This window comes from Tinamus guttatus, unplaced genomic scaffold, assembly GCF_059628265.1.
Source record: "Tinamus guttatus ecotype Peru unplaced genomic scaffold, ASM5962826v1 Tinamus_guttatus_pri_ptg000524l, whole genome shotgun sequence".
In the NCBI taxonomy this organism is placed as follows: domain Eukaryota; kingdom Metazoa; phylum Chordata; class Aves; order Tinamiformes; family Tinamidae; genus Tinamus; species Tinamus guttatus.
In genome coordinates this window covers 1,439,433-1,454,302 of record NW_028289058.1, presented here as the reverse complement: position 1 = coordinate 1,454,302, position 14,870 = coordinate 1,439,433, and the positions used below count along the sequence as shown (strand labels likewise).

Sequence of the window (14,870 nt, the reverse complement as noted above, 5' to 3'; positions counted from 1 at the left end):
AGATACTAAACCCAGGCAGCATGAAATGAAATCCTGAGTTGCTGTTTTGCAACCATAAAAAAATACAGTTTCATCAACTATGAAATAATATATGAGGAAACAATCCTGTCAATCATGAGAGCCTCTCTTGTATAATTTATCACTAGTATCCCAGAAATGTTGGTTGGAAAAAGCCCCTGGAGATCCTCTAATCCAGCTTCCCACACCAAGCAGGACTGTCACCAACACTAACTTGAGTTAGCCATAGCTCTGTCTATCCTATTACGTTGCACGGACTCTAATCATACACTCTCAATTGCCAATCCTTTCCATAGGAAAACTGAGCACATTTCCTTTAGATAGGAACAAAATCTGAGAAAGCTTGGACAGATAATGCTGTCAAAGCAAATATGAGATAGCAAATATGTCAAAGCTAGGACAAAACCTTTTTGCTGTCTTCACTGAAAAAGAGAGTTCCTCCAAACTATTCCACACTTGCTAGCCTTGTTATGCCATTTCTACAAAGTATCACTGTGATTTGCTCTAAGCATGTTACAAATAAATATTTTCCTTTAGCTTAAGAACATTCTATTATGAAGTTTATTTCAATATTGGCCTGTTAACTAACCTCTTTGTATCTCCTTTTTGGACCTTTACCCAGTGCTCCACTTGAGCCATGTTGCTTTTTCTCTGAATCTGTTTATCTGGATTTGTTCTGGGAACAAACCCTCTTTTATAAGAGCCGGTCCCATTCTGCTCCGCTAGACCAGCACTCCGAGTTAATGAGCTGGGAAGCGTCCCATTCTTCTCAACAGGCTGGGGCTGAGCTCCTTGGGCCCGGGGTGCACTCGTTATATCTGGAAATAATGAATCAGCTTCTGTTAATGCATGCTTGGCCTTTCCTTTCTTGGCTTCCAGAGTTTCTTTTCGGTGGATGTAACGCTCCTCCTCTTTTTCTCTTCTTATCTCTTCACGATCATCATATCCAAATGTTTCTGCTGATTTTTTATAACTTTCTTTTAAATCTGAAATGTCTGCCTTCGCAAGCTCTTCACAGGCATCCACGTGATTCGCTTGGGGAACAGCTTGCTGATCTGCTTTTTCACTTCCTCTGAAAAGAAAATACGTGCTGGTAATGAACACAGTTTTAATTGTGAAAAGTTGAGGTGGTCTCATTAATATTTTAAAAAGGATCATACACAAAAGCAACCATTCCAGGACGTGAAAAATTCGACAGAGGTGTGTTAAGAAAGATGTGCTCAGTAAAACTTAGTTGTGATCCAATTAGACACAAGTTGTCTTTACAGTGCTATCAGGGAAACAGCAATCTTTCATGTGCACCTATGAAAATCAACTGACAAGTATTCACTTTGTGTATCAATAACTATGCATAAAAAAAGGATCTTATTCTGGGAAGTATTAAAAGCCGACAAAACAAACAAACAAAAATCCTGCCAACTGCTCATTTCGAAGTAAAAAACAACAACAAAAAAAACAACCTTAACAACCTTTCAGGCTTTTGTACGTGCCTTAGGGACTGCTTATTTCTGGCCAAGGAAACAGAACAGTATCAATATTTAAGAGTATCACTGACCCAGCAATCTTTTATTTGGGAGGTATTGCAAACAAACAGGACAAAAGAAAACAATGCCCTCAAGAGAGCTCACTCCAAACACATCCCATGAAAACTCGTTCATTTGCCTCCTCTTTTAAATCTTTCAACAATTCCACAGAATTCTTTGGATATTCGTTTAAGCTTAACGAAACACCACGCAATGTCTAAAGGTACTACAAGTTTTCACACTGCGTTTCAGAACTCAACAGCTTCACTTGCAACTTTGTCTCCTTATAGGCGTAAACTTCTCTATGACATTTTTCTCCTGACATTTCAATATTGATCATTGATCTCCAAATAGTGATTCATCTTGCTGAAACCAAGTTCAGCTTCTTTAGTGCTTTAAGGAAGGTAAATTCTGAGCAAGTTCCATGAAAAAAAAAACCTGTCTTCAGTTTATTTTAGTGTCTCAGAATGAACAGACTACTTGGATTAAAGATACTGGATTATTACTTCATAATACACTAGGCCTCCCTGATTTTTCTTTCAATTACTCCTATCCTTAAAAGGGGCATAAAGAAAAATACACGAAGGATTAAATGCTATTTGCAATTGAAATTAAAACCAATAAAAAGACTCCTAATACAGAATCAGACAGGTATAACAGCTTTGAGAATTATTTAGGACAAGAAAATGCAAAGCTCTGGAATTGATGTTGATCCTTTGCTCATATTATACTTGCCAGATTTGCCAGAAGCAAGCACTAGTGCAAGGTACTCTGAGAAACTGCATCATGATATCTTAATCCTCAGAGCCCCAGGGTTAAAAGCAGGGCCTCCTCACAATGTAGCATCTTCCTTCACAGTGCGTAGTATAGGAAAAAAAAAAAAAAAAAAAAAAAAAGAACGTATTCCCAAAGTGTAAACCTGAAGAAGGATAAATCAATTTTAAGAAGAAAAGAGAAAAGAAGAAAAGAAGAAGAAAAACTGGAAGCACAAAGACATGGCTGAATTCATTTGCCTCTAGAGTTAGGCAGCACTGATGGACATCATCTCTTATATCCATGCTTTCTTCTACTTTGAGAAAACACAGAACTCTATGGCCAGGTCAGCAAGCCAAAAATTAGCAGTTAATACAGGAGTTAATGCACATAACTCTGAGCACATACCATCTACCCATCTTTAGCATTCCTTTCCCTCTTACCAGCATTTTAATCCAAGTTCTAAACACTCATTTGAAACAATTCACTACTCTTGTCTTTTCCCTCTCCCTACTTCCCTTCATTTAGCAATTGCAGGTATATGAATATGCTCACAAAAATGCAACAGTTTAAACAAAATTCCCTCAAAATAAAGAAAGAAAAAAGGAAATGTCATCAAATGTGGGTACATTTCTACATAGATAAAAATATTGAGCACTGGATTTTACTACTTAACTTGTGTGAACTGACTAACTTCCAACAGAATAAACAGTTGCATTTCTATAAAATAGGAGCAAGTTCCATGCACACATTAAAAAATATCACTTTTACAATTCACCAGTCAAAAACTTAGATTTTTGACCAGCTTTTCTTAGCTAAGTGTTGGTTTACTGAACTTGCCTTTTCAGTGAAGAGCGTGTTTGCATAAGGGCAGCTTGATTCATAGCTCGGATCCAACCATTCATGTCCTCCTGAGTATCTGCACTGAAGTAGTATGTCCGCATCCCTGAATGCTCTGCCTGAGAGCCAATGACAGAATTCTTATTGTAAATATAAGCCCTCATTCCTGTGTGAACAGCCTGTAACAGAAGGGAAAAAATAATAATAATAATAATCAGGCAGTGCTATCATTTTTTCCCTGAAAATTTATTCAGCTCTGCTTGATACCTTTAAAAATATAACAAACTTAAACACAGGAGTGTTTGAACTTAGATAAAAAGATATTATAAATGTAATGCAACAAACTCATATATAACAGTACTCTATTTTTTACTTAAATTCCTTGACTTCTTTTTCAGATTATTAAGCGAACAGTGCAGCAGTCCTGTTTTTTCATAGAAGGGATTTTCAGCTTTATATTTTCTTTTAGGTAACTGAATTTTCATTTGCCGTAAATACCATACAAAACAAATCAAAGAAATTCTCACTGAGATGTGCATAAGTGAGCCCATTTTCCCAGCCCACTTCACATGGCAATTTATTCAGCCAAAACAGGACAAAAATCTTACAATTCAAGCAATTAAATTCTTATTTAAGACATGATTATAATGCATGTTAAGATTTTTCGGTTAAAGCATGCACTTAAACATCTGTATTACATGTAAAATTACAAGACCTTGATAAAGTTAGTAGCACTGATGGAATTATCAAAGCACACAAAATACAGGTATCTGTGCACACCAAAATATTTCATGAAATTCCACTGAAAACTAGAGGTACGGTGGAATTCCTTTATATTTACACAACTAAATATTACTGTCATTATGCACAAAATATTTTTAAAAAAATGTTTAATATGGAATGTCTCCAGAATCTAATGACAGTTAAGTTCAAATCTCATGAACATTTATATAAGGGATGCATTAAGTCCTACCAGTCCTGAACACTTGACTATTTCCTATTAGTGAATTTACAAATGTGCTTCTGATATAGCCCACTACTGTTAATGGAATTAATAGGAAGAGATTCCTTTCTTTACCACTTCTCAAAAAACTGAAGTCAGCCTACTCAGCTTGAAGGTTCCTACAGCCATACTTAAAGAACATGAGTAACTTTTTTTTTTTTTTTAAATAAATCTAAAATTATTATCAGGAACTAAAGCTAATGGCTCCAAACACTCCTGAAGTAGCATTGTTGTTTTTCTCCCCCCCGTCCCAAAGGATAAAAAACTCTCAACATCTTAATCAAGCTGCATCTTTTTAAGGTCAAATATATTTTGTGTGCCTTCCCTAAATGACAAGTCTTTTAATTTTGATGGAATCACCTCTCCCTCATTATTCCAAATTGAATAACACCGCACAATCACAGATGCTTTCAGAAACACAGTAATAGTCCTCACAACACCCAGGCTACTTCCCAGGCTACCCAGCAAGTTCTTCAACTGCCATGAAACCTGCAGCAGAAGGTGGACCAGACTGTGGCTAGCAAGAGGAGGATGAGGAGGGGTGTACAGAAGCCCAAGACTAGTTTCTGCTCCAAAGAGTCTCTGCTTCCCAACAGGATTGGCAGCAAGAGAAAACAAGATGACTTTTCCCTTCCCAGCAATTAGCTCCCCTAATACAGGAAAACAGGACATACATTTATGAAAAAGCAGGTCTGATCAATTAAATATTTAGGAATCACAAAGGAGGGTTTTATTTTTCCTTATTTGACTAACCAGCTGATTCATTGAGTTCTTTGACATTTGTTATTTTTTTTTCTTCCCTCTATCTTGAGACCACTCCTTGAGACCACTAAGGTCTAAGTCTTGGGTTAAGATTTGCTCAAAACAAACAAGATTTAATTCACTAAAATATATGATTAATATACAGTGCAAGAACAGACTGGAAGCAGTAATCCAGAAGTAAAGAAAATTAGTGATTTAGGTAGACCTCATGACTACAGACTTCCTTTATAAACCACTTTGAGTCTAGAAAAGAAGCTATAATTCGGAAGTGAAGCAACTCCTACTTTCTCCTACAGAAGGAAGCAAAGCAGATTTTTATATCCTTCTATGGAGTACACAGTAGAGGTCCCATGTTCATTGGTTAAGTATTTGTAGAAAAATACTGTGTGCAGTAGCAGATTATTAAATGGATTTAGGAGTTGCCTGTGTTAATTCACCTGTATGCGCTGAGCAACATGATCAGCCTGCTTTTCATGTTCTCTTTCAGTAGTGCTGAACCATAACTAAAAGCATTGCCTAAGGGACTGTAGGTGAAAATGGCATAAAAATGCAAAGTATACTGCCTCGGTCTCCCTCGAGGGACTGAAGCGACCATGACCATAAACACTCAAAGCTTCAGAAGGGATAATGGAGGTGTTGTGCTACTATCAAACAAACCTTGCCGTCTGCAGATCTTAGCATATAAGACAGGCTAAAGGAAAATTCAAATATTTTTCTGTTATTTTATTAGTAGCACATATACAATACAAAAAAGCAAATTTGTGTTAATGTCCTGTAGCTGTCACTGCTAGCAGACACAGAGGCTAGTGAACCTCTATTTTTAAATTAAAGCAATAGGTATTAGGGTAACTACAGCATACTAAAAAGTCTAAAACACAGCACATGCATACACATACACCAGACACACCATACGGAAAAGATAATATTGGTACCTATTCATGCATTCAGATGCCTTAATGTGGATAGATTGAGAAGAAAAGCAGTCTCTCTCCCATAATGCACAGAAGGAGAAATGGACAGTAAACCCCAAGAGCAAATCAATAGGAGAAGACAAGGACAAAAAGTTAAACAGGTTAAAATAATGAAAAGCGATATTTTCAAGGAAAATATTTATCAAAAGGCAGTACTAAGAAAAATCTGCAGTAAATAATGGCAGTTCTCCTAATGAGCTATAAAAATACAGCAAATTTTCCTTTCTCCTAAAGTTAGAAATTTATGAAACATTTACAAACAAATAAGGAAATAATGCCCTATTCCTTTACTATAACACAACAGCACACTAAAATCCAACTCATCTTCAGTTCCAAGTAAGATTGAAGTTTTTCAGGTGTTCTGAGAGCTGGGACATTTCCTACCCTCTTCAGAGTATTAACATGGTGCCTCTATTTTCTAGCACTTGACATCTCTTTTTGCGGCTCTCTAGACTCCCAGAAGGTTTATAAATGATATGGGAGCCTTAAGAAACAAAACATTTCAGAGTACATAAAAGAACAAAACTGTCAACAAAAATTTGAAAAATAGTAACATCACAAGCAAACAGGGTGAAAAAAAAATTGACAGGGTGAATTTCTGATATAAAATTTTAAAAAGGTACTAGGCAAAGTTAAAACATAACTGGGTAAACTCCACTCTTATCTCCTACCCCTTCGGGAAATGGCAAAACCTGCTTCCTTGCCTTTGTAGCAAGGTGTGTTCCTGTATGCAAACACCTACTTGTGTCCATGGCCTTTCCGTGAAGTCTAGCTGTTGGTTTCTTTACTGAAGATGCTGATAGACCTACCAATTTCCTCGCTTTCTATTAATATCAGATTTCCATAAAGAATTTACTTCCAGTATTCTATCACATATTCCTAACACATATAAGATCGCTTAAAAACAAATTTTCTGAGTGAAGGCAATGAGGCTTCTAAAAAGGCCAATGCCATTAACATTCATAAACTGATAATACCAATAAAAACAGATAAAACTAATAATAATCAGGCAAGTATTACAGTTGTGCAAGCCTTTTCACAGTAAAAACTGAACAAAGAATTTGCGATACCTCACCTTTGTATTGGTAAAAAATATAAACAAATATAGTGATTAGATGGATATCGATAACACTTTTGGCTAAATATGCAGTAAGGATCCTGAGTCCCAAAAGCTCATTATAAAACTTAACAACAGTAGTTATAGCTAGTTATCGCACTTCGCTTGAGACAAAAAAACAATGTGAAAAAATTGTCAAAAAAGAAAGTTAAAAATGATACTTCTAAATAAAACAATTTCACACACACACTGCTGCATTTCAAAGTACTTCTCAACTGCATTTGAACACCTTATATGCAGTTCTACTGGCATGTCACAGTAAAAGCCTTCTGAGAGATGCAAAATCCTGAGTCAGCCTCAGGAGATCATTAAAGGACCAGAGTTTTTACAACTCCTACAGTGTACAGTTTAAGCAGAGTTTTTAACATATATCCTAGTAAAGACTATTTTAAATACATTCTCCTAACTTAATCACAAACAAAAGGCATTAATATATTTGCCATGTACATTTTCTTCTTTTAGAGAAGAGATCTTTACCCCTCCACTTCCAACCTTGGCTACTTCTCTAGCTTCAGAATATTATTGTTACTGGACACGGACATTTAAAATAGAAGCTGAGACCTCTATTGTAACAAGCAGCTTATAAAAATCTGAATAACTAACTGGGCCATATGTAAAATGTGACATGGCACATTCTGCTACCCACTCAGGACTTAACATGTGCAAGTCCTATCTTTATGTTGGTCTTAATCTTCGTGTATTTTCTATTTCTGTCCGTACCGTGCCATGAGACAGAATGTCCATCTATGCTCTGGATACGCAAGAGTACTAAGTGATTAGATAGCTCCAACGGCCGCTGAGTGATGGAATTCCAGCAAGGTCGCGTTCCCGCTACCCTGCACACCCGTGGCTGACATCAGAGCATGGAATTTCAGCATTAGGTGTGATCCATGCTACAGAAATCTTACAAAATCCTCCTAACGCTGCAAAAATCAGCTTTGTATGTAACGACTACAGTAACACCAAGCCTGCAGTCCTCAATCATCTGTCATTTAAAGCAGAGTGAACACCAGTCCAACAAACTCTACTACATAAAATATGTTGTGGATTTCTTGAATCAGCTTTTCAGCATTTTTTGTTATAAAACAGTATCAGCTTTTATTTTATTTATTTTTGACATGAGCCATACTTTGAAATCCCAGTTTATTGTCTATCTTCATTAAGATTCAGACATTTGCTATAACATTTGCTAAAGCTCATACAGGAATGGTATCCCAGGCCATTTGAGAAGGCACCTAGAAAGGAAGTCTAACTGCTTCTGAAAACAGCTAACCATCATCACAACCATGGATCCTGTTTTGCAAGAAAACATAGCAGTGACTTGAGAGCCTGTCTACAGAGCACTCCATTTGAAAAATACAGATGTACATCTACCCAGATAAAGCTCCCCATCTTCTGCCACTGCTAGCCTTGCATCGGTTAACACAAACCTAATTTACTTTTGATCAACATTTGCAAATATTTTTCCAAGAAAATAAACAGTCTTTTTTAAAAATTCCCCAAAGCATTATATGAAAACAGATATTATTGATATTTTATCTCCTCCCCCACTCTGCACTAGTACTTATTTGAGAGAAATGGAAGTCTAGACAGGCATTGGATCCATTACACGCTTCTTCCTAGGAAAAAGCTCCAAAGGAGGGGGGCTTTATGAATTATACTCATTAAATATTTGAGTAAAATCTTAGAGAGAGCTCTTCTGTAACTTGCACCCTTATCTCGCCTCTAATGCATTTAGAAAAGTACTATAACCAGAAAATGTATATACCAGAAAATGCACTGGATCTTGTTAAAAAGGCCTTTTCCAATCACTATTTACTTAATAAATTTCAGACCATTATCCACTTGAAAATAAATCCCAAAGAACAAAAGGCAGCCTGGGTTTTTAAAATCCCACGAAAAACAAAATGAAGTTCAAGATGAGCAGATATTTTGGGGGACTTTTACACAGATTTAAAAAGAATCTTTCCTTTTTGATCAGGTATAAGTGATCTAGAATTGCAAAACTTCTTTTTTGGTTCTGCTCCAAGTTTAGGTATAATTTAAGTGCTGCAGCCAGACAATCTATTAAAGGCAGGTTTTTCCACTGTCAAAGAACAACATATGCTTTATTTCATTTTCATACATTTAAAAAATTATGAATAGAACAAACTATAAATTATCCAAATAAAATTAATATAAAATATAAACTATAACACACAAAAGTATTTTTATTTTAAAAATATGCAAAAAAATACTGAATATCACTTAGGGCTACACTGTAGTTCCCAAAGAAGAAAGGAGAAAAAAAGTCAGGCCATTTTCCTCCTTCCTTAAATGAGTAAATTTACATCAAAAGTCACATTTGTTGTGTTTTTCTGCCAAAAATGAGCTTGTTGTATCACTAAAAAGCAGAATATAAGATCAAGCACTCTATTAAAAAAATCTTTCAATTCATAAAACAGTGGAATAATTTATCAATATTAATTTCTGATTTTAGAAAAAGTATCTTTACTGATAGAAACATTATGAGGTTCTAAAGACACTTACCTAGAAGCCAAGGGATGAATTTCAATCTATTAGTGTTAAGGAAGCGCTATGTCACATTTGAATAGGGAGTCAATAAACCTGTCTGATTTCAAAAAAATTTAGGCAAGCGGATGATGCATCTATAAGAGCACCTTTTCTCATGAAGATAAACATTTCCAAATATGCCTAGCTAATAAGCTTTGCAACTGTACCTTAAAAGAAAATTTCCGATTTATGCGATCTTCAGGTCCAACAGGAGATATTACGTAACTAGGCAACGGTATGCTACCCAAAACAGATTCTTCTCTGCTGTCTGTTGAATAAATAAATAAATAAATTTTCTTTCATTGCACTTTTCAGTGGGGAAACAGTACAAACTCCTTACGGACATATAGGGGTACGTGACAGGAAGACAAGAGACAATAAGCACATTGGCAAAGAGCAAGTTCAGACTGGAAATAAGGAAAAAAAAAAAATGACCATGAAGACAGTGAAGCAGTAGAGCGGGCTGATAGAGAGGATGCACAGCCTCCATCCTTGGCAGTTTTCACAATTCAGCTGGGAAAAGCCCTGAGCTTACCTGGCTCTACTTTGGGCAGGAGATTGGACTAGATACCTAAGACCCTCCATCAATAAATGAATGGGGAAATTATTTATTTTTAAAGAAGTGACAGTGAAATATTGATAATCATGGAAAATTTGGCATGTTGTTTTTTTGTTTGTTTTGCCTTTTTTTTTTTTTTTGGAGGGGTTTTGCAGCAGAAATGCAGAAGCTACAAATATGAATGAAAGCTTCGCATTTGATAATGCTTTCCAAGAACAGTAACATGCAACACAGTATTTGAAACTTCACGATAGCCTGATGTAATATATTATGCCATTATTCCTAACCCAGACTAAGATTACATCTAATCTTTTCTGATAGAAACGCTGGCTTCATAGTTCCCACTCTCACATTACCCCCATTTTAAAGTTGAATCATTTCCCTGAGCAAGTTGTCTTGCATTCTCTAAAGCAGTCATGCAGGCTCCAGCAAGTAAGCAACTCAAGGCAGAATGAGGATGAGAAAAAAATCTTAAACTGGAATTGCTGCCAAATATTTTGTAGCGTAAATCTTGGCATAAAACAGAAATGTGTTATGTGATGAAAGATCATGCATGCTCTTGATCCAAAGTTCCAGCCTGAAAGTTGCTACGCACTGAAAAGATGTGGGTAAATTATAGCTCCATGATGCATCTTCTCAAACTATCCAACTTTATCTAAAGAATTAAGTTGGTTTATTCTTACAAAGCAGTTTGAACAGGGGAATCATTACAAACTCAAAAGATTTTGAATTACCTACTCACCTTTGTAGTAAAACAAACAATAATCAGCAAGCACAAACCACCGTCTTTTCCATAATCTCATTCCAGAGCTATCCTGAAAAGCAAGAAATACGATACACGTTTTCCTTTTAAGAAAGGTAACTAAATCATACAGTGTTGCACCAGTTAGTGCCTTACCAGAATATGGGATTATTTGCAAAAATAAGGGTTTTTTTTTTGTATTTTAGCAAAATATGTATTACGAAAGCTACATTAATCTACAAAACAATCGCCTACAACACAACATTAAAACTGACAATTTTCATTAAAATATTAAAATCATACCAAAGAGTATTCATCTTAATCTTGCACACAACCGCTGCATATTTCTTTCTAGACTAATTTGTCCAGCAATGAGGAAATTAAGTATGCATTCAGATGGCATTAACTCCAACAAGGACTGCTCTTAGAGTAAGATAAAAATCACTGTGTAGGGCTGAAGTACGACTGCACATTTCAGAAAATATCTCCTACATTCCTATAGCTAATTTGCCATATGCTGCCTATTGCTAAAACACAGAGTAATCAACTACTCACTATAAATATATATATATTTATAAATATATATAAAATAGGGTACACAATATGCAAGATTAAATGAAGTATAATTTAACATGCACATTAAGATTTGGAGAAAGATTTTTAAGATATATCAGTTTGGCAAAAATGAATAATATTTACATGGAAATTAATTTTAGATGGTTGTAAAATTGCCAGACCATAACCTAAGTACAACTTATTAAAACTGAGTTAGGCTTTGATAGTGTTACATATACACGTATTTTTCTTCTTCTTTTTGTAGCCATACTAAGTATGCAACAGCTTTCTTCCCTTTTTCATACTATAATGCTGTTAACACATAGCGTGTCTGAGTGCTGATTCTGTCCTGAAAACTAACAGACTTAGGTAGTGCATGTGAACAGAACTGATGATGGAACATGGACCTTTATGCAGGAGCAAGTGAATTGCTGCCAGCAATTGATGTTTCCTGTGTACATAGAATCATAGCTGCAAACCTAAGATCTCAGCCTCTAATTTAGCTGCTGGATCTCTAGTAATAATCTGGTGAACACTAACTCAAATTTGAAGGTTTAAAGTATTTTCTCATAAAACAAATAGCTTTATTTACTTTTTGCATCCGAAGATGTGCTTTAGACATTTTGAGAGCTCAAGATGCAACAGTTGCAAAATTCTGTGCACTGACTGAAATCCTACAATCCAGCCTTTGTCTGGACAGTGGTCTTGGTGACAGTTTAGCATGGTGAACAGGTCCCTGCCTCCCTTCATCTTCTCTCTCCTGCCTCTGGAGAACAAGAGACAAGTGAGTTGGAACTAAGCCTCCAACCAGGGTATAAGGGGCATAAGCATGCAGACAGAGTAAGGTCTTCAACCTCAGGCTTTTGGTGCCTTCTGAGGGAGAGGAGATCAGCATGGCAGCAAGCAAGCAGGATGAAACAGGGAAAATAATGAGATTTAGAAAATAAAGTTACAGCCTCAACATTTAACCATTACGACACTATATTATCTTTGTTTCCATTTCTGACTCAAGGTTGTATAAAAAACTTGGGTTTCCTACTGACAGAGCACAAGGCATTCATTATTGAAGATGGTGGGAGTTCCAAACGCTGCTCTGTATCACTAATCCAAATCCTCTGTCGTTCACTCTTACCTGAAAGGCACTTGTTTGAATTTGAGGATTATATTGAAATACATAAACAGAAACAGATGATTATACGCATACCTGTTTGTGTAACCAGCCTCTTACTATAACAGGAACATTAGGATTCCTCCTGATTGCTTGGTCCCTCTTTCCAAAGCTATGAACTTTGCTTCCAGCTTTCACAGCCTGTAAATAAGTACACTGTAGCAGGTTTTTTTTAAACTGTACTGTAGGCAAATTTCATGCCACAGATAACTTTGCTGCAATAATTCATGCTTCAATATACAGTATATTATACAGTATAATTATACAGTAAGAGAGTATTTTCAGCATATTCAAAAGTAAGTAAACAGCTAAGCTTTACAATACTTGCAAACTCAATTCCCCATTCTCATCAACATATCAGTGTCAGAAAGGTTTTCCAATGCCCAGTTGAAGCTCAACAGCCCTAGTATTAAATATGAACACTGCTGAAGTTTCACTGTGCTTCAGAAGTATTTTTGAGTGCATTAAAAGAACTGCTTGCAACTCTCTCTCTGCAACACGGTACAAGTCTCTTACACAGGAGTTCCTGTAGATCAATTCTGTGCTTGCCTTTCCCCCCAGCTCCTGTTTAAACTCAAATAAAATAAGCAGCTTGGACTTTGATCCTACAAACAAAAGCAGATCATGTAGAGTGACGCTGCTAAGGAAGACACCTAAAGAGTAGTAAGCAAAAATTCTAAGGACTATAGGTTTGCATTTTACTGCAACCCCAATTTTGACTCAAATGGGCAAAATAATATCAAAACAAGCAGAAAATGTCTATGAAAAAGACAGCAGGAGTACCTAGATGAATAATCTGTTATTTTCCAATTTTAGCACAACTAGATTGTAAAAGTTTCTAAAACAACTGAAATTACACCAGCTTTCAGATTCATTCCAGATTCATTCTGTCTTCTCCCTACAATGCCTCTCCAAGGTCTCCTTTGCTCAATTTTCTCCTGTCAGCTGCTCAGGGGACTGGGGCTCTGTCAGCTGCACACAAACAGCAGCTCTGGAAACAAGCACGTCTGTCATATGCAAGGGATGATATAATAAAAATGTGTCCATACTGTACTGTATTTGCCTGCCAGGCAACATCTGGACAAAATGACAGCATAATTAACCATATAATGCTCTACCAATATATGATAACAAAAGAATGAATTAATTTTTCTGATAGTTTTTCTCTCTTCTCAAGGAGAGTCTGAACAAGATTTACTGGTGGTCGAATGCTACTGGAGAGCATCTGACCTGCCCCACTACCAAAAACTAGCACAAATCAGCATTACTAAAACTGCTTGCAGCTTTCTGAGCAGAAGCTTCCTATAGACACCTGCCTCTGTAAGAGGCATCAATACACAACTAAACTCTTCTAGTTCAGATCTAGCATCTTGAAGCAAACTGCAACCAAGGCCTGACTAAACAGGGCTGACCGAGCAGCAGGAGGTTTATGAGCAGATGCCCACACCGTTCAGTGGGCAGTGGCAATCACCAAGATATCAGGTTAGTTGGCTAACGTGACTAGAGAGTGCCAGCTTTGTGCAAACACAGCATCAGGCTGCACCACAAAACCTCCCTCTGTACTTGGCCACAGACCAAGAAGCAGCAAGTCTGACACAAAAGGAGTAAACTAGGCATTTAGGATTTGGTTGGCTATTTTAAAATACTTCAGATTACTGCTTCTATATCTATGTCCAAATACCACTTTACACAAACATTTAGAAGCATCATGGGAATCAGGCCAAATCATGCATTTTTTAAAACAAAAAATAGAAGTAACTAATACAGTCAAGATTTTTGCTTAGATAGAAGGTATTACACTATTACCTCTTCTCTAAGTTATTAGACTTTTAGCCTAAAATCATGGCCTCAGTAAAATCAACAATAAAATAATACTGATTTAAAGCAAGTGTCATTCTAATCATATAGCTCAAATAGGAGTCTTTTACCTTTACCTTAGAAGAAGGCTTTGTATCAACAGTAGATGTAGTTACTGCAGTGGATGCTTCACTGACCATACTTGAAGGTCTTTGGTTTATTTGTTGCTTCGACATAGATGAATTCTGCCTAGAAAAGATACACAAACGGGTACTCTAAAGCACATTATTTCAAACAGCTTTACTTTTTATACTAATATATATATTTGTTTATATAATTATTTATATAACAATATAATTTAATAAATATCACAAAGAAAACAAATGACAGGCTCATGAAGCACAAGGAAAGTGTTTTCCACGTGTCTGTCTGCAACTTCTCTTGCACCATCCATATTATTTTGATTCCAGGCATTTCCCAAGCAGATGCTACCAATGACGTCTGATGAT

The 14,870-nt window shown here is 36.2% G+C and overlaps 1 protein-coding gene across 1 annotated transcript in view; it reads right to left on the bottom strand.

Moving 5' to 3' along the window:
• Positions 1-14,870, bottom strand: part of PLEKHA7 (pleckstrin homology domain containing A7) — a 113,774-nt gene that overhangs the window by 29,219 nt on the left and 69,685 nt on the right. The window contains exons 5-10 of the mRNA XM_088533848.1: positions 14,499-14,610; positions 12,601-12,705; positions 10,842-10,914; positions 9,708-9,808; positions 3,135-3,313; positions 608-1,090 (exon numbers count right to left, since the gene is read on the bottom strand). Of these exons, the coding sequence (XP_088389974.1) occupies positions 608-1,090; positions 3,135-3,313; positions 9,708-9,808; positions 10,842-10,914; positions 12,601-12,705; positions 14,499-14,610 (1,053 nt within the window). The remainder of the gene's footprint in view (positions 1-607; positions 1,091-3,134; positions 3,314-9,707; positions 9,809-10,841; positions 10,915-12,600; positions 12,706-14,498; positions 14,611-14,870) is intronic.